General features: G+C 35.1%; 2 protein-coding genes across 2 annotated transcripts; one reads left to right on the top strand and one right to left on the bottom strand.

Annotated features, from left to right (window-relative positions):
- Positions 1–17: 17 nt before the first annotated feature.
- Positions 18–9,677, bottom strand: LOC148626856 (uncharacterized). Its single transcript, XM_088564649.1, has 3 exons — positions 7,088–9,677; positions 4,306–4,321; positions 18–3,713 (listed from the first exon to the last, which is right to left on the bottom strand). The coding sequence occupies exons 1-3, from the start codon at positions 9,632–9,634 to the stop codon at positions 1,168–1,170; spliced, it is 5,109 nt and encodes a 1,702-aa protein (XP_088420775.1). The 5' UTR covers positions 9,635–9,677; the 3' UTR covers positions 18–1,167.
- Positions 9,678–18,484: 8,807 nt separating this feature from the next.
- Positions 18,485–19,186, top strand: LOC148626855 (uncharacterized). Its single transcript, XM_088564645.1, has one exon. The coding sequence runs from the start codon at positions 18,485–18,487 to the stop codon at positions 19,184–19,186; it is 702 nt and encodes a 233-aa protein (XP_088420771.1).
- Positions 19,187–24,289: the final 5,103 nt, after the last annotated feature.

The following is a 24,289-nucleotide window of genomic DNA, read 5'->3' as shown; positions in this document are numbered from 1 at the left end:
AACAGGAAATACAAGGGAGTGGACAACCGTTTACAACAGATACTCATGGACAAATTAAAAAAAAACCCTCATATTTCTATTTGTAAATTAATAATAAAAAACCATGAGGTATATTGTATTGCCAAATATGTTGATCGCAAATTATAAAAGAAATTTCATTTAACTTTCCAATCGAGATAGGTACATACACATTTAGCCTTTAACAATGTATTTTATGTTGTCATTTACGCTAAGTATATTAAATCACAGGCATTTCAGGCACCAAAGGGGGGGGGTCTGTAGTTCTTACCATTCATGCCCCAAGTGCCTGTGTGTAAATAGAGTTTGGTGTGAAATTGCCTATTTCCTACACTAATAAACACGAATCTAAGATATATCTTCAGAAGTTATGAGATGCTGATTTCAGTCTGACTGGATGTAACAACCAGTGGAACTTTACCGGAACTTATGCACGTAAAATGACCGAATAGTTCCGAATGAAAAAAAAACTGAATGAAAATATAAAATTAGCTAGTTTCGTATCTTAACATATGAACTCGATCCACAGACAAAACGCACCAAGTCCACTAGAATGATAATGCCACTCTAGCTTTTACTTCGTTTTCTTACATATTAAATTTGCCTCATATTATTTGGGGGTGGGGGGGGGCAGTGTTGCCGAGTGGTTGGACTTGTAATAACGTGGTTGAAACTGCAGTGATTTAAATCCCACATGTGTCAAAGTTTCGAGGCCCTACCATAGCCCGGGAGTTTCATCTATTTTCCAGTCTGAAATTTGGAGCTTTCCTTTGTCACAAGCCTGGCAACCATGCAAGCTCACTTTAGCCAAATTGTCGTAAATTTCGCCTTCGGTTAAACACTCTACAAACTTATATTAATTGTTGACTTGTACATGTATGTGTAATCACCGACGTTAAATATTTTTTTCTAAATATCTATCATGACGCTGAACAAAACCGTATAAGTCGTATAAATACTTTTGAGAAGGAAAATGTTCGTTAAATTTTGTCAGAAAATAGTGCGATCCGTAACTTATCCCAGCGGAACTCATTATCTGACCATGTGATCATAGTCAAGTTCACTCGGAAAAAGTCACCGTAATACAGAAATCACATTAATATCAGCAATAAAAATAAATATAAAAATATATATCTAAATTAAACTTAGTTACAGTTTTTCAGAAAATAGTGCCATTCGTAACTCATCCCAGCCGAACTCATCATCAGACCACGTGATCATAGTCATGCTTTTGAGAATGTCATCAAAGTCACGTGGTACTTGAGCAGTGTCTTTAACTATAACAATTATTTTTTGTAAAAAGTTGGTGCATTTCTCATGTTTTACTCTTTCTATTTCAAATTGATTCCACTGGTTTTGTTGAGACGATTCAGAAATAACAAAAATAGCATTTCTACTTTCAGAAATACTTTTCACAATTTCGTCAGATTTTGGTCGTCCCAACATGAAGTCTCTGTCTTCGATGCAAATATTCAAGTTCCACGTTTTTTCCAGTTTTGGCAAAAGGACTGTGCTAATCCACGGAAAATAATCTTCGGAGTATGATATATAGACATCAAACCTTAATTTGTTGTCCAAACCACGTTGAACAACACGTTTAAACTTAGTATACAACCAAAACATAATTTTCCAACGATAGTTGAATACAATAGCCGATATAAAAATTAAGATAAATAGGATGACAATTGTTGTGACTCCAGTTTTAAGCCATGTTTTGCTGTCACAATCTGAAAACAGTTGATTGAAATGGTTATTTACAGTGGCAGTGTCACTAACCGTACCATTGTCTAAAATACAATGGTAATTCTTCGATGTTTCATCAAAGATTATGTTGTATGGATTTTCGAACAACCATCTTACAAAATCCTTCGTACCACAAGTACATTTAAGGCTGTTGCCTTTTATTTTCAATACAAACTTTCTGTTTTTTGCTTGCTGGTTCATCCAATTCCGCATAGTTTGATTAATGGATTCGAGTCTGTTGTATCTAATGTCAAATGTTGATATAGTTGTCACTTGCATGATTCCGTCAGGTACCAAAGAAAGTATATTGTGTGAAATTGTTAAATCATTAAGCATTTTGCTGTTTGAAAACGCATTTCCGTCTATGTACCACAAGTTATTAAAAGATATATCAAGCTTTTGTACATTAGGGAAAAGACTAAACACTTTCTTTAATGTTCCGGAAATCTCACTGAGACGGACATTCTGCGCAATGACAGTTTTTAACTTCTGTAATATGGGTACAGAGGTTTTATTTAGAAATATATTAGCATCTATACCGGACATATCAAGGTATTGCACGTTGAAATGGGTCTCTGAAGAAATGTCAGGAAAATACTGTAAAGACATGTAAGATACATCAACGTATTTTAGATTCTCGGCATTCTTCAGAATTATTTTATTTCCTATTGGGATACTTTCAGTAAGATAATGCGTTAGACGAATGAATGTAAGTTTTGGTGGTAAAGGAAAAGTAACCACAGTGGTTTTATCCAATGTTTTGTTTCTAGAAAGATCCCTGTTGTTTCCACCGCTATTACCATAGCAACCGTCAGTGTAAACAAGTTCGTGGTGCATCAGTTCTAGGTTACAGTACGTAATATCTCGATAATGTAAGGGGTTGTATGACATATCTAAATAACGTAAGTTAATCATTTGATATGCAAGAGAAATTATTTCTGTATAATGGTTATCAGAAAGTAAGGAAAATCTGTTTCCTGACAAAATGATATTTTCAAAACATTCTGGGTATTCAAAATGGGTTATGAAGTACTTTTCGAATCCGACAATATTATTCTCCGCCAATATAAGTGTTTTGATACACATTGTTTGTAGGTATTTTACACTCTCCTTGGTTAGTACTAAAGGAATTTTGTAAGACATTCCTATATCTGTCATCGATATTTTTTCCATAGACTTATTCACAAAAGGGTAAAGAACAGACAGTGCATCCCTCAGATGAAAAAGTCCTTCGTGTATCTCTAAAACTTTGAGATGAAGGAACGGTTTGAGAAAGTTAAGTTCAAAATGACGAATGAAAGGACACGATTGAAATATTAATTGTTGTATTTGAGAAGGAAAGTTCACAAACATTGATTCATTCATATGCTGGAGATAACACTTATCAAAATGAATTACTCTAAGTTCCACCAATTTTGAGATAGTGCTGAAATTGAAAAATGAAACTGGTGCTAAATCCATGAATAAGGACGTTAATTTTGACATAGATCCAAAGTATGGATATATAACTGGGTTTAATCCTATTTTTGTTTCGTCCATATTTCTGCTCATATCAAGCCTTTGAAGTGCCATAAGTGGAATGAACACGGAGGAAATATTTGAAATATTAAGTAGATTGTGTGCCATAAATAAATTCTTCAGCCTGTCCAAACCTATGAATGCTGCAGAATCTATATGTCTTATTCGATTAATGTCTAACTTTAACTCGACCAGGGATTTGTATCGTATGAATGTGTAGTTTTGAAGATGTTCTATCTTGTTTCCAGTGAGATCCAGTATAGCAATATCTGCTGGTAAATAATGTGGCACTTTAGACAGTCCGATTCCTGAACATAAAGCTGTTGAAGTTCCATGAGACTTTACAATGTTACAATGACCTTCTGATGTTACAATCCTGATCCAAGCAAACATAATTATAGAATGAAATATAACAAACTTGGAAGTAGCCATTTCTCAATGCTTTGACTAGTATTATCATTTGAATTCAATAATATTGTAAATGAACTGAAATGTAAGAAGTTCCCAAATTGCTTAGTAATAACTTCCTCAATTGAATATAAACGCTAAATAAAAGTTTTATATTATAAATAGACAAGTATTTTGTGAAGCGTTAAACAATCACGAAAAAAGTGTTTTCCTTATAATACAGCAATAATACTTGTATAACGAATAGAAATAAAACGAAAGGAATCACAAAAACAAACACCCTTCGCACACGCACAAAATGTATGGATATCAACAGAAATGTGTATTTGATACCGCAATGCCACAAAATGCTCGCTTATAACCAAAGGTACGATTTTATCATCAAGTATTGTAAAATTCTAATGCGGAAGTTTCAAGTATTTAATCCACTGATCTAAATATATCGTTTATTGTGATGTTATATAGATGGTACAATATTTTACAAATAACATAAGTAATGCTCGATGTTACAAGAGCGGAGCATGATGGTAAGCTAACTAAAGATACAAAAAGTGCATAGAATATAACACACCAAAAACTCCTCCCACAAATTATAAAGAAAACATTAAAAATTCTAACTCTGACCAATGACTTTCTAAAGTTCAATCGAACCAAAATATTTACTTGTCAAAAGCAATGAATTAAATCAGTGTCATGTTCAACCGGGGATATTGCCACAAAATGTTATTAAGATAAAACTATAGATCTTTATCCTGTGATGCTGGAATCAATCAACAGATGGTCGTGAGAAAATCTGTGCATACAACATTTATCTTAATCCTGATCTAGCTAATTACCATTTACTATTTACTGACCCATAATAAGCCCAATACATAACAATATTGAATTGGATTGATATCAGTGGTCAATTGATTGATTAAAATATATCTGAATATTATATGACGCTTCTTGCCCTAACATGTTGCTAATTATAAGACATCAAACTGTCTTTGTAGATACATCTTTCATGAAAGCGCGACCGGTAATCGTTATCAAGCATCTTCAGGTATTCTATGGTTTAGTTCTCCAACATGACGATAAGCTGAAATATTTAAATTTCTTTTACCTGTAATATACGTGAATTGTCCTCTCTCGAATTGCTTTAAACTTGCTTTAAACTTGCTTTAAACTGTTTTTCTAGATTTAAGAATACTTAAATATTTTTCTACAGTAACTTAAATAGGGGTATGCAGTGTTAATCCGAGATAAGGTAAGGACAACAAACTACGAGTATAAACGCGTTTTTTTTATACAGAAATTGTGCACCAGGTACAAGCTAGACTTTATTGATCTACCGAAAGAACTCGCGGACAAAGGACATGCTATTGAAACAGTGTATGCTATCAACAATGATAGAGAAGTCCACAATTGCGAACAACGCATCGATGTGTTTTGCGACATGTTTCTAAAGTACTTAAAACGAGATCCGATCAAAAACGTGACTTTTGGTACTCCAATAGCCGACGGAAAGAAACGAAACATCAGCGACTCTGCTACGCCAGTAGTCAAGTCGGAACATTTTATACAGCATTAATGATCTTCTCTATGGGGCTTTCTATAGTAAAATGTCATACATGAACTAGTTTGACCTTTTGATGCCAGCTTGTCTAAGACTAAGTGACCGGGAGATGGAGGGCGAACAGAGTTGACCGGTCGGGGGAGTGGATATTAGGAAACCGGAAGCATTCCATGGTTGACCGAAAGTGGACTTAAATGGGGGGGGGGGGGCTTGACCAATGAAGGGAACATGGGGACGTTTTGATCTAGGAAGGGAGGGTCTGAAAGGTTTGGACGGAAACAACCCCCAAAGGAATTCTCATTAAATGTCTTAATTGGTTTCACCCAATGGTAGTGTGTTCTATACATAGGTAAGTATTAAAAAGTGGGCGGGTGAACTTATCTTTTTTTGTTTAATATTTGGTTTGTTTTATTTCTAAATATTCATTATCTTTAATTGTTTTTAATTATTTTTTGTAGATTGTTTGTTGGTAATTTCATGATCTTTTTGGTAATCATGTTAAATTGATTGTGTAATTCACTTTGGATGCTTTCACGGTGTACATAAGTCCTTCTTTCGTTTTTTTTTTTTAAAATGGCTTTGTACTTTATGAATACATTTATGTTATAGTTGCAAATCGGGTGTTTGATTTTTATCATTGTTTTAATTATTTTTGTTTAATTTAATTATGTCTTTGTGATTTGATTTTCTTTGTGTTCCATTGATTGTGTAATTCAATTTGAATAGATGTCTCACGGATTCGACAGATGTTAAAAACTTCTGCATTTTACTAGCGATTTCAATAGCCCATGTATTGATTTTTAACCGCTTTTTATTGTGCTTTATGAATACATTACAGTTGTAAGGACATGTTGTGCAATGTTTACCACTGGAAAATAAATTTTTATCAATGTTTTGATCATTTTTGTTTAATTTTGCTTAGTATTTTTTATGTATTTAGTTTGAATAATTAATATTGTTATTTTATAATTTCTTATGTCTAAAGATTATACTGACAATTGGAATTGACGTTGTACAATTAAGTGCACATTAGGAACGTTGAGAGCTTTTGAATAGTGTGTTGCCTTTCATTTCTATTATAATTAGATTTTATATTGTAGACAATTTCATCACCTATTACAGACGCACTCAACTTTTTCATCAATTTAATCTGTTATGGGGCTCCGATTTCTTTTTTCAATATATATGTTTATACCGCCTGCACAAAGTCCAGCGCCTTAGACCACTCGGCCAGCTAGGCTATATAAAATATAGCTTTCGCTGGCCGGGTCATTCCTCCTCGTAGGATTAATCTAGGGTTGTAATTTACTACACGATGTGAAGTCATCACTACAGAAGTTTTATGGTCGTCATCATGAACTGGTGGATCGTTATGGTGTATCCATCAGCACCATAAAAACTGATTTGTTCAACGTGTCATAGTTTTCCTTTCCTCGTTTGTCTACTCCGGACTTGACTTTTTATGAGCAACTCGGCGGGTGTTTCTAGAAAAGCAGAGGACGCTTACCCTTCCGGTGCATCTGGTCCATGCTCCCAGTTTTTAGTGGAGTCCGAGTTGCTCATTTACTTTTGTTACTTTGTATGTATGATTTTAGTTACTTTATGTTCTTTGTTGTGTATGTCTGTTTTCCATGTCTGGTCTTTGTCCCTGGATTACATTCTTTTGATTACCGCTATAACCTTGGTTCCCTTGATTATTTTTTCAGTTATAAAGATCAAGTGTAAAAAAATTTGAACATAACAAAAGTTTATTCGGAAAAAAGTTACCGTAATACAGAAATCACATTAATATCAGCAATAAAAATAAATAATAAAAATATATATCTAAATTAAACTTAGTTACAGTTTTTCAGAAAATAGTGCCATTCGTAACTCATCCCAGCCGAACTCATCATCAGACCACGTGATCATAGTCATGCTTTTGAGAATGTCATCAAAGTCACGTGGTACTTGAGCAGTGTCTTTAACTATAACAATTATTTTTTGTAAAAAGTTGGTGCATTTCTCATGTTTTACTCTTTCTATTTCAAATTGATTCCACTGGTTTTGTTGAGACGATTCAGAAATAACAAAAATAGCATTTCTACTTTCAGAAATACTTTTCACAATTTCGTCAGATTTTGGTCGTCCCAACATGAAGTCTCTGTCTTCGATGCAAATATTCAAGTTCCACGTTTTTTCCAGTTTTGGCAAAAGGACTGTGCTAATCCACGGAAAAGAATCTTCGGAGTATGATATATAGACATCAAACCTTAATTTGTTGTCCAAACCACGTTGAACAACACGTTTAAACTTAGTATACAACCAAAACATAATTTTCCAACGATAGTTGAATACAATAGCCGATATAAAAATTAAGATAAATAGGATGACAATTGTTGTGACTCCAGCTTTAAGCCATGTTTTGCTGTCACAGTCTGAAAACAGTTGATTGAAATGGTCATTTACAGTGGCAGTGTCACTAACCGTACCATTGTCTAAAATACAATGGTAATTCTTCGATGTTTCATCAAAGATTATGTTGTATGGATTTTCGAACAACCATCTTACAAAATCCTTCGTACCGCAAGTACATTTAAGGCTGTTGCCTTTTATTTTCAATACAAATTTATCATTTCTTGCTTGTTGGTTTATCCATTTGCGCATAGTTTCATTAACAGTCTGAAGCCTATTGTATCCTATATCTAGGTTAGTCAGCCGTGTCAATACCAAAATTCCTTTTGGCACTCCAGGAAGTAAATTATTAGCAACTATTAATTCATGGATATTTTTGCTGTGCGTAAAAGCATTTTCATCTATGTACCGCAAGTTGTTAAAAGAAATATCAAGTTTTCGTACATTTGGAACAAGTTTAAATATACCAGAAAGTTTTCCGGAAACCTTTTGTAGATTGGCATTTTGAAGTATTGCTGTTTGTAGCTTTTTAAATAGAGGGACAGCTGATTTACTGAGAAATACGTTAGCATCAATGCCGGAAAGATCCATATATCGCACGTTGAACTCAGTATCTGCAGAAATATCAGGGAATGACTGTAATGAAAAGTACGACACATCGATGTATTTAAGATTCCTTACGTTTTTAAAAATTATCTTTGTCCTTTTGGATACCTCTTTTGTTAGGTAATGAGTAAGACGAATAGCGGTAATTTTTGGTGGCAGAGGAAGAGTCATTATTGACGGCAAGGTTATGTTATCCACTGATTTTCCATAGTTCATTTTTGTAATTTTATTCTCTTTTTCTCCATAACATCCATCAGTGTATATCATATCTTTTCGCATCAGATCCAGGCGGCAAAACTTTATATTTTCATATTGCATTGGGTTATAAGACATATCCAGGTAACGTAAGTTCGTCATTTGGTATGATAGTAAAATAATTTCTGGATAATGGTAACCAGTTAATAATGAAAATCTATTGCCCGCTAAAATAATATTTTCAATGCATTCTGGGTGTTCCAAACGAGTAATGGAGTTCTTTTCATATCCCACAATATTATTTTCTGCCAGTATAAGAGTTCGGACACAGATTTTTTGGAGATATTTCACCATATCTTTGGTTAATATCACTGGATTGTCATATACCTCATGGATGTCAGTCATGGATATCATTATCATGGATCTATTAACGAGAGGGTAAAGAAGGGAAAGAGCGCTTTTTAGATGGAATCGTCCTTGGAATATCTCTAAAACTTGAAGTTCTGCGAACGGTTTAAGAAAGTTCAAATCAAAATGATGGATGAAAGGGCAGGATTGAAATCGTACATGACTTACCTGCGGTGGAAAGTCTACAAAAGTCGAAGCATTCATATAGCGGATATAACACGTATTAAAACGAATGACCTTTAATTTTGTCAGTGTGGATATATTGCTAAAGCTGAACAACGGAAGCGGCATCAAATCCATAAACAGAGAGGTTAAGTTGGACATGTATCTAAAGCTTGGATATATTACAGGCCTAGTTTCTTTCCTCGTTGGATCCATAACTTCGCTCATATCAAGTCTTTGAAGTGCCTTCAATGGGCTGAACACCGATAAAATTTTCGAAATATCTAGTTCATTTTCTGCAATTGTCAAGTTCTTAAGTCGACCTAATCCCGTGAAAGCCGCAGTATCTATTTGTTTGATCCCATTGTTATCTAATTTTAAGTCCGTTAGACTTTTATACCTTAAGAATGTATTATTGTGCAGTTGTTCTATACGGTTTCCAGTTAACTGAAGAATAACAATATTTGTTGGTAAACACTGAGGCACTGTAAAGAGTCCTTTGTATGAGCATATAGCTGCCAAATCACCATGAGTTTTTCGAATGTCACATCCACATTTTTCAGCCGTTATATATGTCAAATGGAAAAGCATACAACAAGTTATGAAAACTCTTAAAAAAGCCATTTTATGTGATATGTGTTTTAAACATTCACAATCATGATATATATTTACCTGATATAATTCAGTACAAACATATACTTTTTAAATAACATTAACATAAATTGTGTATTTATACATCTGCCATTAAACCCTATCAATTTAATAAATTTACATTCAGCGAAAACGAAATATATTCAATTTTACCAGTGTAATATTAAATCATAAAAAACACTGAATTAAAACCCCGTCTTTCTTTGTATAATATGTGTAAACAGCTTGTGATTATTTATTATGTAGTAATATGATCAATTTTAAGTTTGTAGATATAATGGTAGTACCATAAGAGAACAGATGTATAAGCTATCACTATTCTCTAAAAATAAAATAACGAAAAAATAAAATATTTACGCATCCTTTTCTATGATGATTCCATCTGGTAACTGTGTTGACAGTTTTAAACTTACGCAAAAGTACACAGTATTGAAAAAAGTTGATTAATTTGAACATATTTTACTTGTTTAAGAAGAGAGATTTTCTCTAGTGTAATATTAATGGCGGCATATCATTAGCTTATTCATTATTAAGTTGTTGGTCTTTCACCCTTGAGAATGTATGGCTTAGCATAAGAAAAATGAGCCCCCCCCCCCCCGCCAAAAAAAAAACAAAAAAAAAAACATATCTAAGTCCTTCTAAATCTAGAACTTGTAAAATTTTGGATGTTAGAAAATCTTTTGCCAAACTGAATAGGTTCTGTCAGAATTTGTTTTATCTAACTGATCATTAAAGCTGAAATAATTTTAGCCCAAATACACCTGATTGTTGACATTTTGGTATAAGCATCAACAAAAATACAATTTGTTTGGCCTAGCGATACCAAGCAATAACTTTCAAGGAATCAGTGACTCCTGTTTTGTAATTTATCTCTGTTTGACAGACAACTAAAATTAACCAATTATGAAGTCATTGGCGTTTTGCACTTGTGTAGCTATAAAATCACTTTCCTCACCAGTTTATAATGTAGTCACTCAGAATCATCATCAACATCAAACATCTATTTCTTATGATATAAATGAACCTTTGTGTTCTTTTTTAGGCATTGCTGTTTATCACTGACACATTTTTATGTAACATAGAAAACAGACCTCAGTGTCTTGAGACATAAACACACATGTCTTGAGACATAATTAAGTGGAACGTCTTGAGACATGGTTTCGATTCTCAAGACACGTGTTTTGAAGACATCCCCGGGATCAAAAATGTCTTGAAGACACATAAATATTTGTTCGTGCCTTAAAGACATGATGTCAAAAATGATCAGGAACCTCCAAAATGGATTTTGAACTTACTTCAGTGAATTGGACTATACCATATCTTGAAGACATGTCTTGTAGAAAAAATAATCCATTACTTTTTAAAGCCGTCTTATAGATTTAGGCTAGATTTTCACACAGTTCGGAAGTAAAGATATGAAAAATATTTCACGTATCCTTAAGACACTTTACAATAAGCTCCGAGAAGTCATACCAGGAACGAAAGGACTAAAGAAAAGCCCAAGAAAATGGAAAGTATTCTTCATAGCAAAACTTTTCATGATTAATTGATTTTTTTTTTACCATTTTGTTTATGGACTGTATGTTTATGAATATGATTCGCTAGTAGGTTATTCAAACTTGAACCATGCACAAATGAACTGGCCACTTGGTGAAACTATTGTAAAATGAATTTAAATCGTGTAACTTCAAACATCCTTCTTTCGGAAACACTGGCCACTAAAATTATCAAAAGTATACACCTTATACTATATTTACTCCAGCTAAATTATTGTAGAGATATAATTATTAAAAAAAATCAATTTTAATAAACATTTATATAGGATCGAGTATTTATATAAAATACGTTTTTGAATTTGAAATTGGTAGGAACTTAAAAAGGGGCAAAACTATCTGGGAACGAACTAGCAGTTGGTAATAGACTGGTTTCCGAAATACGGCACCAGTTAAGGTGCACGGACAAATTGTGTTGTGAACGAGTTGTGAACTGCAGACCTTCTTGCCGAAGAAAATGACCAACAATTAGTCAGATAAGTGTTTTCCTTGTTTTATTTATTAAACGATGAATTTGAGACTGCAATTTTTAACGACAGATTGCATGAAACCCAGAAAACGCCACGCTTTTTTGTACTCAAGAAACATTCGCTATTTTATAAGTATATGTACATTACACCTTTGTGGATTTTCGGAAATTGGAAAGTATGCTTGTTTTCCGCTGGTACATGTATATATGCTTTGAAATCGCATTACACTAGAAATCTACTTGTCCCACTTTGACACAACATCAATAATTATCCAACCTATTGACAAGTATCATTTGACAAAGAATTTTCTTAGATGATCAATCCTCAATTAATTGAATAAGATACAGTTGTATGTTTGTAACTAAAATGATATTTAAAACTTGGTGCTTTGTGGTTTATCTTTATATTTTGTAATTGGAATAAAATCTTTAAAACAAACATGATAGAGAAAGGCTGCCTGACTTCTCAAGCTATATAAAGATTCACCTACCATGTTTCCCTGCTTGTGTCTATAGTGAAAAACAGAGAGAACAGAGAAGTACATGTATTTCTTGTAAGTTTTAACCTTGAGGGTAGGGGCATTTTGCATACCAGCCGAACAGCAAAGTACCTCCGTGTCCCCGAATTCCTTTGATCCAATCTGCACTGAACCATGGGAAGATAAATCCGATTGGGGAGCGCTTTAAATATCGCGCGAAATTTTTCAGTCTTGTATGCCTCAGAAAATCATTTAAAATATTAATAATTTATTAATTTAAACAGTTATTTTAAGTAACTTTTATGAAAACAATGGTTGATGTTTGTTTACATCTATTTTTGGAGTGAATTCTTTGGACCAATGAGCATTGAGATCGAAATAAAATCACTCTCTCGGAAAACGAGATTTTCCTTCTTTACTTTATTACCCATTGAAAAAGCTGACAGAATCGCATTTAACACGTCGTTATTAAAGATAGAGGGGTTTTCACTTCAGATTGACCAATGATCTTTGACCATCTAAGGGGATTAACTGTTTCAATGTCGGGATCACCGTTTTTTTTTTGCAAACTTTTGAGACCATTGAAATGACATGTGCACGTCGCTGTCAGTGACTAAATCTCGCCGAAATTCTTGTTGATACGTACAATATATGGCAAAATTTGGACAAGAATATGTTCATTCAGGTTAGTTATGCTACCATAACATATCTTGTGCATTATTTTTTATGGGATTAGTCATGAAATGATTCAAGCCCTCCGCCTCTTTTCCATGCGTATGAAAGAATTTATCTCGGATTTATATTAAACACAATTGACGTTGAAACAGCAAACATTGTGTTCATCATGGTATATTCTTATCATCAGTATACACCACGTATACACATATATATCACAAAAATGCAAACTGGGGTGCCCCATCCAAGTCAGAATGGTCCATAATTTTAGTGTCTTTATTCGCTCTGTTTACATACATCAAGGAGCTTGAAATATACTATAAAAAACCTTGCATATACATTATTTTTGATGAACAAATAATGAATTATTAAAAGTCTAAATGTAGATATCTATAAAAAATACAACCATTATACAGTATATAATTCTCTTTCACCAATGATCTATAAAAAATACAACCATTCTATTTCTCTTTCACCAATGATTATTTTTAATATAGAAATGAAATTCTATGAAAATACCAATTTCAATCATTGAGAGCTTTGGAAAAAAAGTTTTCTGCATAATGTTCATTCATATTAAGGAAAACATTATAAAAACATATTTCAGCCTTTCAATATATATATATATATATATATATAGAAAGGTCTGAAAAATTCCCAACGATGTTAAAACTGTCAAATTTGCGATGCCAATTTTTTGGTCGTTCCCTCCGCGGGACTCGAACTCGTACCGCTGTGACATCTATGGCAACACCGCCTGCACAAAGTCCAGATTTAGATAATCAATCGTCTAAATAAAAGTTAACAATCACTCTTACGGGGTGATGGATCGTTAAAAACGATGCGAAATATAACAATAAATTAAATAAACGTCTAAATATGTTTTTAACATCACCAGAAAATGGTAAAAGTTACCTTGAATATTTCGGATAACCGATATCCTTCTTCAGCACAAAACTCCAGAATATAAATTTATATATATTCTTGCTTTTTCAATATTTTATTAATTAATTGATTGATTTCTGCAATAGCTGAAATGGTACATGCGTTAACATGTAGTGAGCAATTAATATTTCACTTGATTTTGTATTGAACATTATTTGGTAGTGCAGAATCACAGGTATAGTCAAATATTTTTTCACCCATATACCTGTATTTTGTTCTTATCTGTACATTTATTTAATTCTGGGATCAGTTTAAAAATGTTTATAATACATTATAAAAATCCTCCATTTTTAAAAAATATAACACATAGTCAAATAGATGGGTGAGTTTGTGGTTTTAAATTGGTTATTAATTCTCAAAGGTGAAGAAGAAGTGAAATTTATTTTCTAACATCAAAATTAAGTCATATTCAAATGATACCCCCTTATAATGAAATTAGGCGTACAAGTGAAAATACAGTGTTATACCTTCTGGTTATGTAAATTATAATTCCTGTTCTAAAAAGTAAGGTGATATGCTGGTACATTTTTTTGCTTAAAATCCTTTAAATTATTACAAAAACAATTTTATATTTGAATAGGATAGAGCTTACGTTTTAATAATGAAATACATATAGTGTAATATTTTACATTTTAAAATAAAATTTATGAAAAGAACAAAGCACTTTCACTGAATATACCAAATGCAGCAAGGATTTTTATTTTAAAAAAAAATCACTGGTGGAAGAAAAATGAACACTTGTAATAATTCATGTGCTGCCTTTCCCTCACGTGCAGACAATGACTGTTCTTGACTCTTATTAGTCCTATAGTTAAATGTTCGTTTCTTTCCCCGTATTTTCTTTCCTCCGATACTTGTTTTGATGACAAAATGTACATTCATGTCTTTTATATTTTTTTATGTGTACACCTGATTCCAGCACAGTGTAAGTTTTTATGCTTATTCATAGTTACGACATACGATGATTTCAATTGTGATTTTTACTCTTTTTTCATAGTTTAAACATAATTTATTTCCGGTAGTATGACCTAGGTCTTGAGTCAATAATTTCATTGTGGTTTTGTTTATATTTTGCTGAGATAATTTAGGACACCCCTTTTTAATGTTTCCTTGACCTGATTCATTCATTTTTGTGTAAATTTTGACGTTTCATACACCTCCCCTTTTTTATGTATTTTCAAGATGTATGGAACGCCAGTTTGTCACTTTAAATCAATGTCATTTTTTAAGTCTTGAATTTAGGCTAGAACATACATGTATTTTGTCATATATTTCATGATTTTGAGATAACTGAAGTAATTTCACTATATTTCTCATCAGAAAATATGTTTCATATTTTTGCATATGTATGGTGTGCATTTGGGTTCATTTTTACATGTTGCATTTTTGACTTATTATGATCACATGTGTTATGATAGGTTCTATATTGTTATTTTTTCTTTGATTTCAGCTTTTTACCATTTTCTTGTTGTTTTACGTGAAACTCCTTTGAACATCAGCATACTTCTATGTCTCCATGCTACTCGTGTTATTGGAAGCGTAAAATAAAGGTTAACTCTATTGCGATTTTCATTTGTCCTCCCCTTGGGAATGATGGAGGTACTACAGTAAAAAGACTATTGGATCTGGTGGTACGAGTAGAAATTACTTTTGAATCTGATTGTACAAGTAAATAAACTCTTGATCCCGACAAATCGAGTGTAATTATGGCGTCCGTCGGAGATTTGGACAATGTCGAAGCTCCTGAAAATATGGATAATATCGATCAACAAGGACAAGACACGTCCGACGATTTTTCGGAGGATAGAAGCAGGAGAATTCGCACAATGACAGAAAGAGGACAATCTGTATTTGAAGCGTCTCAGCAAAAAATTCTTATTGGAAATTCAAAATGTGAAAAGTGACTAAGAGCTGGTTTCTCGAAATATTGAGCCATATTCGAACGATCTCGATGCACTTATCGATTTAAAGGCAGAGTTCATGAAAGGAACCACAAACTATTATGACATTTGCAAGAAATACTTATACTTTCTTAAACAGACCAACACGCAGGAATGTTTATCGGAAGTCGGTCGTATGACATCAGAGATCAAGGACTTCTCTAGTATGGTGCGACAGGATGTTAGGCTCATGAACAAGTACATAAACGATTTGCGATCAATAGAAAAACAACAATCTGTGAAATCCAATGGTTCAAAGAGTAGGCATTCGATAAGGAGATCAACTAGTTCCGCCGCTTCTTCAGCTTTAAGTAGAAAAAGGGCTAAAGCAGAAGCCGAGAAGGTCTGCTTAAAATTTGCCGAACTAGAAGCTAAAATTGTCAAGAAAAAGGCCGATCTTGAACATAAGCGTGCGATTGAAGCGGCCAACTTTGACAAAGAGCAGGCGAATATAAATGCTGATTTGACTCTCTTGAACACAAAGAAAGAAGCCGCAGTGATAGAAGCAGAAGCTGACGCGTTGCATGGTGAAATTGACGATAGACTATCGCAAGTATTACCGGATCATGTGCCGATAAACGCTCTTGAAAGGACCGCTGCATACGTTGATCATGTGAACACTACGTCGCAAAATAGTGTTGATCAAGTGCATGAACAACCAACGATGACTTTGGATCCACGTGTTAAACCTTTCACTCCGATTGACACAAATCGTGATTGTCCTATGGACTCTAGAATTCGTACTTCCGTTGATCCTCAAAGCCGAAGTGACAAGGATATAGCCTCAGACGTTACGAGATTTCTACTCAAGAAAGATCTCTTAATGTCACGTTTTCATGTGTTTAATGACAAACCCGAGTATTATCCATCGTGGAAGGATACTTTCCAGAAAATTACTCTTGACATCGGAGCCGATGATAGTGAAGAGATCGATCTTCTGCTGAAGTGGACCGGACCACAGTCCAGAACTCACGGGCATGGTATAAAGGCCGCAAACATATGTAATCCTTCAAACGCTAAAATTCACATATGGGATAGAGTAAACGAGAGATATGGAAGCCCAGTTCTAATTGAAAATGCGTTGAAAGTGAAACTTGCTGCATTTCCTCGTATCACGAGTAAGGTTTATTCGAAGTTATACGACTTGTCAAATATTCTGTCGGAAATATCATCTGTTAAGGAGAGTGACAACTATAAGGCGATCTTTTCCTACTTTGATTCCTCGATTGGTGTTTCTCCCATCGTATCTAAACTTCCATATCAGCTTCAGGAACGTTGGACCAGAACGGCCGTAGAATACAATTCTCGACATGGCACAATTTACCCTCCGTTTCATGTTGTTGCGAACTTTGTGAAAGAGCAGAGCAAGGTGAGGAACAATCCCAGTTTTATCTATGACAACAGTGCGAACCAGAAATCAAATATCGCTACATCTAAAGATGAAACCAGAAGACCTGAAATCCGTACCAGGATATCAACCTCTACCGACATTCGTGGTGATAAATCTCAACAAACCTCTTATTCTAGTAGTGATGCATCGAATCATCAAGGAAACGATCCAAGTGCGAAATGTATTCTACATGGGACAAGGCATAATTTGAATGACTGTCGAACATTTAAATTCAAACCCATCATGGAACGGAGACGTCTTCTCAAAACTCATAAAGTCTGCTTTCACTGTTGTATGTCAAACTCTCATGTTCAGCGAGACTGTCCAGTTGCCGTCAAGTGTGATGAATGTGGACGGACAGGTCACCCAACAGCGCTACATATCACAATCCGACCTTCAGATTCCGCTAAAGGTCATGGCGGGGAGCATTCTGGACACGACCAAGATACGGTAGAAACAAAATGCACACAGATATGTTTGAACAAGTTTGGCGGAAAATCCTGCGCAAAAATTGTGCTTGTGGAAGGCTTTCTCATTGACAATCTGGACAGGAAACTCATTTTTATGCCATTCTTGATGACCAATCAAACAGAACTTTGGCTAAGTCCGAAATTTTTGACTTCTTTGGATCAACCACAGATTCCGACTATGTCTTGTCAACTTGTTCAGGAAAGACACACGTAACCGGACGTAAGCTTAGTGGCTTCATGATTCAGTCATTAGATGGAACTACATTAAAATCGCTTGATATCATAGAATGCAACCAAAGTCCTGACTCTCGAGATGAGATACCGACACCGGAAGTGGTGATAAACCACACTCATCTCAACGATCTTACGGACTCAATACCTCCATTGGATAGGGACTCTAAAATCCTAGTGTTGATATGACGTGATCTTACAAGCGCACACCACGTGCTCGATCAACGACTTGGTCCTAACAACTCACCTTATGCACAGAAACTACCGTTAGGGTGGACCGTCATTGGTGAGACTTGTTTTGGTAAGGGTCATCACCCAGATATCGCCAGTGTGAAAAAGGTACACTTCCCACCGTGTGAAAATGACTTCAATATAGAAGAAGTCGATTCATTCTAGGCTTACGAGAAGATATCTGATTACTATGGACACGATATATTTGTGCGTAGTACAGATGACGATAAACCAGGCCTATCTGTAGACGATAGGGAATTCCTAAAACTCATGGACAAACACTACAAGAAGGACGAAAACGGTAATTGGTCAGCACCATTACCATTCAGATCTAATCGTCAGCGACTTCCGAATAATAAGACTCAGGCGTGGAAACGAGCAAAAGGCTTACATGTGAATTTGACTAAAACCCTGAAAAACAAGAACACTTTCTCACATTCATGCAAGGAATCTTGGAGAAGGGTCATGCTCAAAAGGCTCCAGACATTAGTGATGATCAAGAACAATGGTTCTTACCCATTTTCGGCGTATATCACCTGAAGAAACCGGGAAAACTCAGAGCAGTCTTCAATTCATCTTGTCAGTTCGGTGGACTTTCGTTGAACAGTGTACTACTTGGTGGACCAGACGTCATCAATAGTCTTTTAGGAGTGTTATTGCGATTCTGCAAGGAGCACGTTGCGGTCATGGGCGATATAGAGCAGATGTTCTATAGTTTTCGAGTAGACGAGGAACATAGAAACTTCCTGAAGTTCTTTTGGTATACAGACAATGACTTTACCAAACCTCTCATGACATATCGTGTGTGCGTCCTTGTATGTGGAAATAGCCCGAGCCTTTCTATTGCAACTTATGGATTGCGAAAGACTGCTCAAGAAGGCGAACTAGAACATGGGTCCGATATGGTTGATTTTGGGACTAAAGACTATTATGTGGATGATGGGTTGACGTCAAAACCAACAAGTGCTGAAGCAATTGATCTCATGACTAGGACTAAGAAAGCGTTACAACAACATGGTAACATCAGACTACACAAGATCTCGTCTAACGATCAAAAGGTTATGCGCTCATTTGTCAGTGAAGACCTGGCGAATGGTCTGAAGGATCTCGCCTTATCCCAGTTCAGCGCAGTCTTGGAATGACTTGGGATTTGGAGTCGGATTCATTCATGTACGGGATAAACCCAGATATAAAACCTTACACACGTCGTGGACTATTATCTACTATTAATAGCATATATGACCCTATTGGAAATTTGGCGCCTGTGACAATTAAAAGAAAGTTACTCCTTCGATCAGCAATGACTGGAAATATTGCTTGGGACGATCCGTTGCTTAAGGAACTGTATCGCAACTGGGAAACATGGCGTACATCATTGTTTGACTTGGAAGAAGTCCGATTCTCTCGCATGTTTCTTCCCATGTCATTCAGTAAATCTTCAAGGAAAATAGTGCACATATACTGCGATGCTTCCGAGAAGCTATAGCCGCTGTTGGCTACATTCAGTTAGACGATCATCCAAATTTAGGATTCATTATGGGAAAGGCCAAGGTTGCGCAAGTTCATGGCCACACAATCCCTCGTTTAGAACTGTGTGGTGCCTTGTTGGCTACAGAATTATGACTTACCATTTCCGATCAGCTTGACATTCCTTTGACGATATACGGTATTATACAGATAGCCTTGTGGTGTTTGAATACATTAACAATACTTCACGCCGTTTCTACCAATATGTATCGCATCGTGTTGCAAGGATTCACAAAGTATCTGAATCGTCACAGTAGTCGTATGTTCACACAGACACAAACCCAGCGGATCAGGCAACTAGATCAATTGAAACGTCAAAGTTACAAACTAGCTTGTGGTTATCTGGACCGACAATTCACAAACCGTCAGAGAACAATTTCGCCTTAATTTAGCCAGACTCTGACTGTGAGATAAGTTCTGAAGTCATTACTACGAAAACAGAAGATCAGTCTGATTCGTCTCTTGGTTCACACCGATTCGAAAGATTCAGTAGTTGGAACTCGCTTGTTCGTACATTTGCTCGTATCAAGGACTTTTTTTTTCACGAAACCGCTCACATAAGTATGAGAGTATAGCTTCTTGTCAGTTTCATGATGCTGAGAAAATCATTCTTAGATCCGCAAAAAGTCAAATGTACTCAGATGAACTTACAAGTATCAGGGAAAATCAACCTTTGAACAAACGGAGCACACTACTAAAGCTCAACCCGTTCATAGATAGTAATAGAAATCTGCGTGTTGGAGGACGCATTTCATTCTCTAGCGTTAGTTCAGATGAGAGACACCCGATCGTTATTCCAAGTAAACACTGGATTGCGACCCTTATTGTTCGTTACTTCCATGAGAAAATACAACACCAGGGTAGACATTTTACCTCAGGAGCAGTGCGTACTGGAGGTTATTGGATCGTTGGAGGCAAGCGTCTCATTTCTTCTCTGATTCATAAGTGTGTAACTTGCAGAAGGCTTCTTTGACCTACGGAACAACAGAAAATGGCAGTTTTACCGAGTGACTGTGTGAATCCAGAGCCATCGTTCGCATCAATAGGCATCAACACTTTTGGACCTTGGTCCGTAGTTAGCCGACGTACACGTGGCGGACTCGCAAATGCTAAGCGTCGGGCCATCATCTTCACTTGTATCACACGCGAGGCGTTGACATTGAGGTAGTGGAAGAATTAAGCTCTTCGTTATTTATCAATGCATTCAAGAGATTTACAGCGATCCGTGGCCACATGAAACTAATAAGGTCTGACAAACTTTGTCGGAGCAACTGACCCTCTAGGTACCAATACCATAAACGTTGAGGATGAACCAACGAAACAATTTCTCTATGATAATGGAATACAGTGGCGTTTTAATTCACCACACTCCTCCCATATGGGTGGCATTTTGGAGCGGATGATCAGAACTACTCGATCAATTCTAGATTCCATGTTATTTAAAGTACCCGGAAATGATGTATCTCAGGAAGTTCTAGTGACACTTCTAGCAGAGGTTACTGCCATTATAAACTCTAGACCTCTTACCTGCGTATCAACTGACACTGATGAACCATTTTCGCTAACCCCAAATCTATTGATAACTCAAAAACCAAATGTTTTGGTTCCAAAGGATGTCTCGTTCAACTGCAAGGACATGTTTCACGTTCAATGGAAAAGGGTACAACATCTTGCGGACATTTTCTGGAAGCGTTGGTATTTCGAATACCTTCAGACTCTCCAAATCCGTCAGAAATGGAAAAAGGAATATGACAATATCCAAGAAGGCGATATCATTTTGCTCAGAGACAATCAAGTGAGTCGTATCAACTGGCCTATGGGTGTGATCATCAAAGTATTTCCCAGTGCCGACAATCTAGTCCGAAAAGTAGAACTGCGTATTGTACATTCCGTGGACGACAAAAAACTGCAAAAACATCTTTATTCATCAGACCTGTTACTGAAGTCGTATTACTCTTCTCGAAAAGGTGGAACAACAGTAGTGACATCAAGATGCCAGACGGGGAGTGTGCTGCCTTTCCCTCACGTGCAGACAGTGACTGTTCTTGACTCTTATTATTGGTACCTAAAATGTTCGTTTCTTTCCCCGTATTTTCATTCCTCCGATACGTGTTTTGATGACAAAATGTACATTTATGTCTTTCATAATTTTTGATGTGTACACCTGATTCTAGCACAGTGTAAGTTTTTATGCTTATTTATAGTTACGATAAGTTCAATGTGATTTTTACTCTTTTTTCATAGTTTAAACATGATTTATTTTCAAGAAGTATGGAACGCCAGTTTGTCACTTTAAATCAATGTCATTTTTTAAGTCTTGAATTTAGGCTAGAACATACATGTATTTTGTCATATATTTCATGATTTTGAGATAACTGAAGTAATTTCACTATATTTCTCATCAGAAAATATGTTTCATATTTTTGCATATGTATGGTGTGCATTTGGGTTCATTTTTACATGTTGCATTTTTGACTTATTATGATCACATGTGTTTTGATAGGTTCTATATTGTCATTTTTTCTTTGATTTCAGCTTTTTACCGTTTTCTTGTTGTTTTACGTGAAACTCCTTTGAACATCAGCATACTTCTATGTCTCCATGCTACTCGTGTTATTGGAAGCGTAAAATAAAGGTTAACTCTAGTGCAATTTTCATTTGTCCGCCCCTTGGGAATGATGGAGGCACTACAATTTATACTACTTTTTAAAGTTTATATATTTATAAGATGGTAGTTCACCAATTCTTAATATAAAACATATTTACTTACCCAGGTTTGAAAATGTATTAAATCTATCAGACTTAACCCTGACATTACTTCAGCAACAAATCAGCAGAACTATAGATTTATATACTTACTTTTTTGATAAATATTATTTCAAATACATGCACAGTACATGTATTTTGCATTTTTTTTATTATGACAATGATTAAAATCTTAGACACATGGAGTGGTGATATGTCTGAAGCGAGGGAGTGTGCTATATTTTTTCCTTTAAGTACATGTAGCCATAGACATTTAATACTTACTACTGACAGATCTTTTCCTGATAACTTGTTCTCAGACAAAATTAATATGGAATATATTTAAATTTTTCTGTGTTCCTAATTCTGGAATGAATTTGACAACCATACCAGTATTTCACCAAGTTTTGAAACTACCATGAAAATAGCAACGATTTTGTATTATTATAGTTTGCATGAGTTATTTGGTTTAATTAGGAAGTAGAACTCATTACAGTCCCATATGTACCAAATTGATTTCATGGCAGTGGATTTCGAAATAAAAAAAAATATATTCTTACATGTTTCTGTTTAGAAATTATTTTAAATTATACTAGTATTTATTATTTTTTTCTTGTGTGTAATATAAAGAGGTAAGGCGTCAAAATGCAATAAGTACTTAATATTTCCAAATTATACTGACACTTCCGGACACAGTTGACTCCACTGTCAAAATCGAAATTTTAAATAAGCCTGACAGAAATGATAAAATGAACAAAGATTTGCAGCATATCAATGTATTTTTCAGTGCATGTTTTGACAGTGAAAAATATCGCCATTCTAGGGTCATTTGTCACGTGACTTTTGCAGATTGGCGTCGCCATTTTATTGACTTTGCGTTTGGGTTGTCAGTGGGAATGCCGCGCTGACAGGAGAGTTCCACTTATTGGTCACGCAGGAAAGGGGAGATAATGTAATTTTCGTTTTGGGTTTTGTTGTAAAGAAACCGGAAGTGAACATGCTTGCTAAAAAAGCATTAAATACACACTTTTCACAGAGTTAATCGCTAAAATATTAAAAATCAATGTTTTTCAAAGACTTAAGATATGTTTTAAGAGCAAAAACTGAACCTAAAGGTGCAACGATTTGTCGCGTCGATCATTTCAAACAAGGGGACGTGATTATCTTCTTTCAAGTTAGAAATACCCCTGGGCTATATTTAACTGACACAATTTCATCCTCTGCCTTCTGATTGGTAAATAATGTGATTTTATGATAGTATTACAAATACTACCCATCATTTCATATGAAGCGTAGTAAATAAAGTGGTTGAAAATATGAAAGTTGAGGGAAAAAAAATCGACATTTTGCGGCTGTTTTGAAGCGATTGCAAAGCAAAGATGAAGTAATGGTATATTCCATGCCTTCAATATGATTGACGAACATTAAGCAGGCTGATTTTTGGGTCCTCTAGACGATGTTACAAACGATTTGAAGCTATGAAGAAAGATACATGCTGTAAGTGTGACGTACAATTGATACCAAGTAACCAAGCCCAAAGCCCAATAGCTCATCATGTGTTTCAGGATTTTTTTTCACTATCATAATCAGCTTCCTTTCTCGTAATCCATTCTCGATTGAATATTTTTTTTCTTTACTCTTGAAGGACATATTGACGTGAACATTTATTTCTTTTTATAAATTTAGGGGGGCGGGTCTTTTGCGGTGATTTCTGTGAATCCCTTAAAAACGCTGGTTGTTTTGTCCAGTTAAATTATTTAACAACCGTCTAAGAGTTAAATAGAATTATGATTGGTGTTTCTGGAATCGAGAGACTACATACACATCTTGCCGTCCTACTTATGATCGTACTTTGTAAAAATAATCACGGGGATGCAATTGTGTCAGTTATTTCGGACAGTGGTATTTACCCGCCATATTTTTCCTTAACTGTCGCCGACGAAGCGCCTGACTATCCAGGTAAAGTTTAAAGA

Source organism: Perna viridis, chromosome 1 (assembly GCF_037379345.1).
Source record: "Perna viridis isolate PV_CMFRI_1.1 ecotype Kerala chromosome 1, ASM3737934v1, whole genome shotgun sequence".
In the NCBI taxonomy this organism is placed as follows: Eukaryota; Metazoa; Mollusca; class Bivalvia; order Mytilida; family Mytilidae; genus Perna; species Perna viridis.
This window is presented reverse-complemented; position numbering and strand designations above follow the sequence as displayed.

Coding starts and splice junctions, on each gene's coding strand:
- LOC148626856 (XM_088564649.1), bottom strand. CDS start 9,634: ATGGCTTTTTTAAGAGTTTTCATAACTTGTTGTATGCTTTTCCATTTG.
- LOC148626855 (XM_088564645.1), top strand. CDS start 18,485: ATGCAAGGAATCTTGGAGAAGGGTCATGCTCAAAAGGCTCCAGACATT.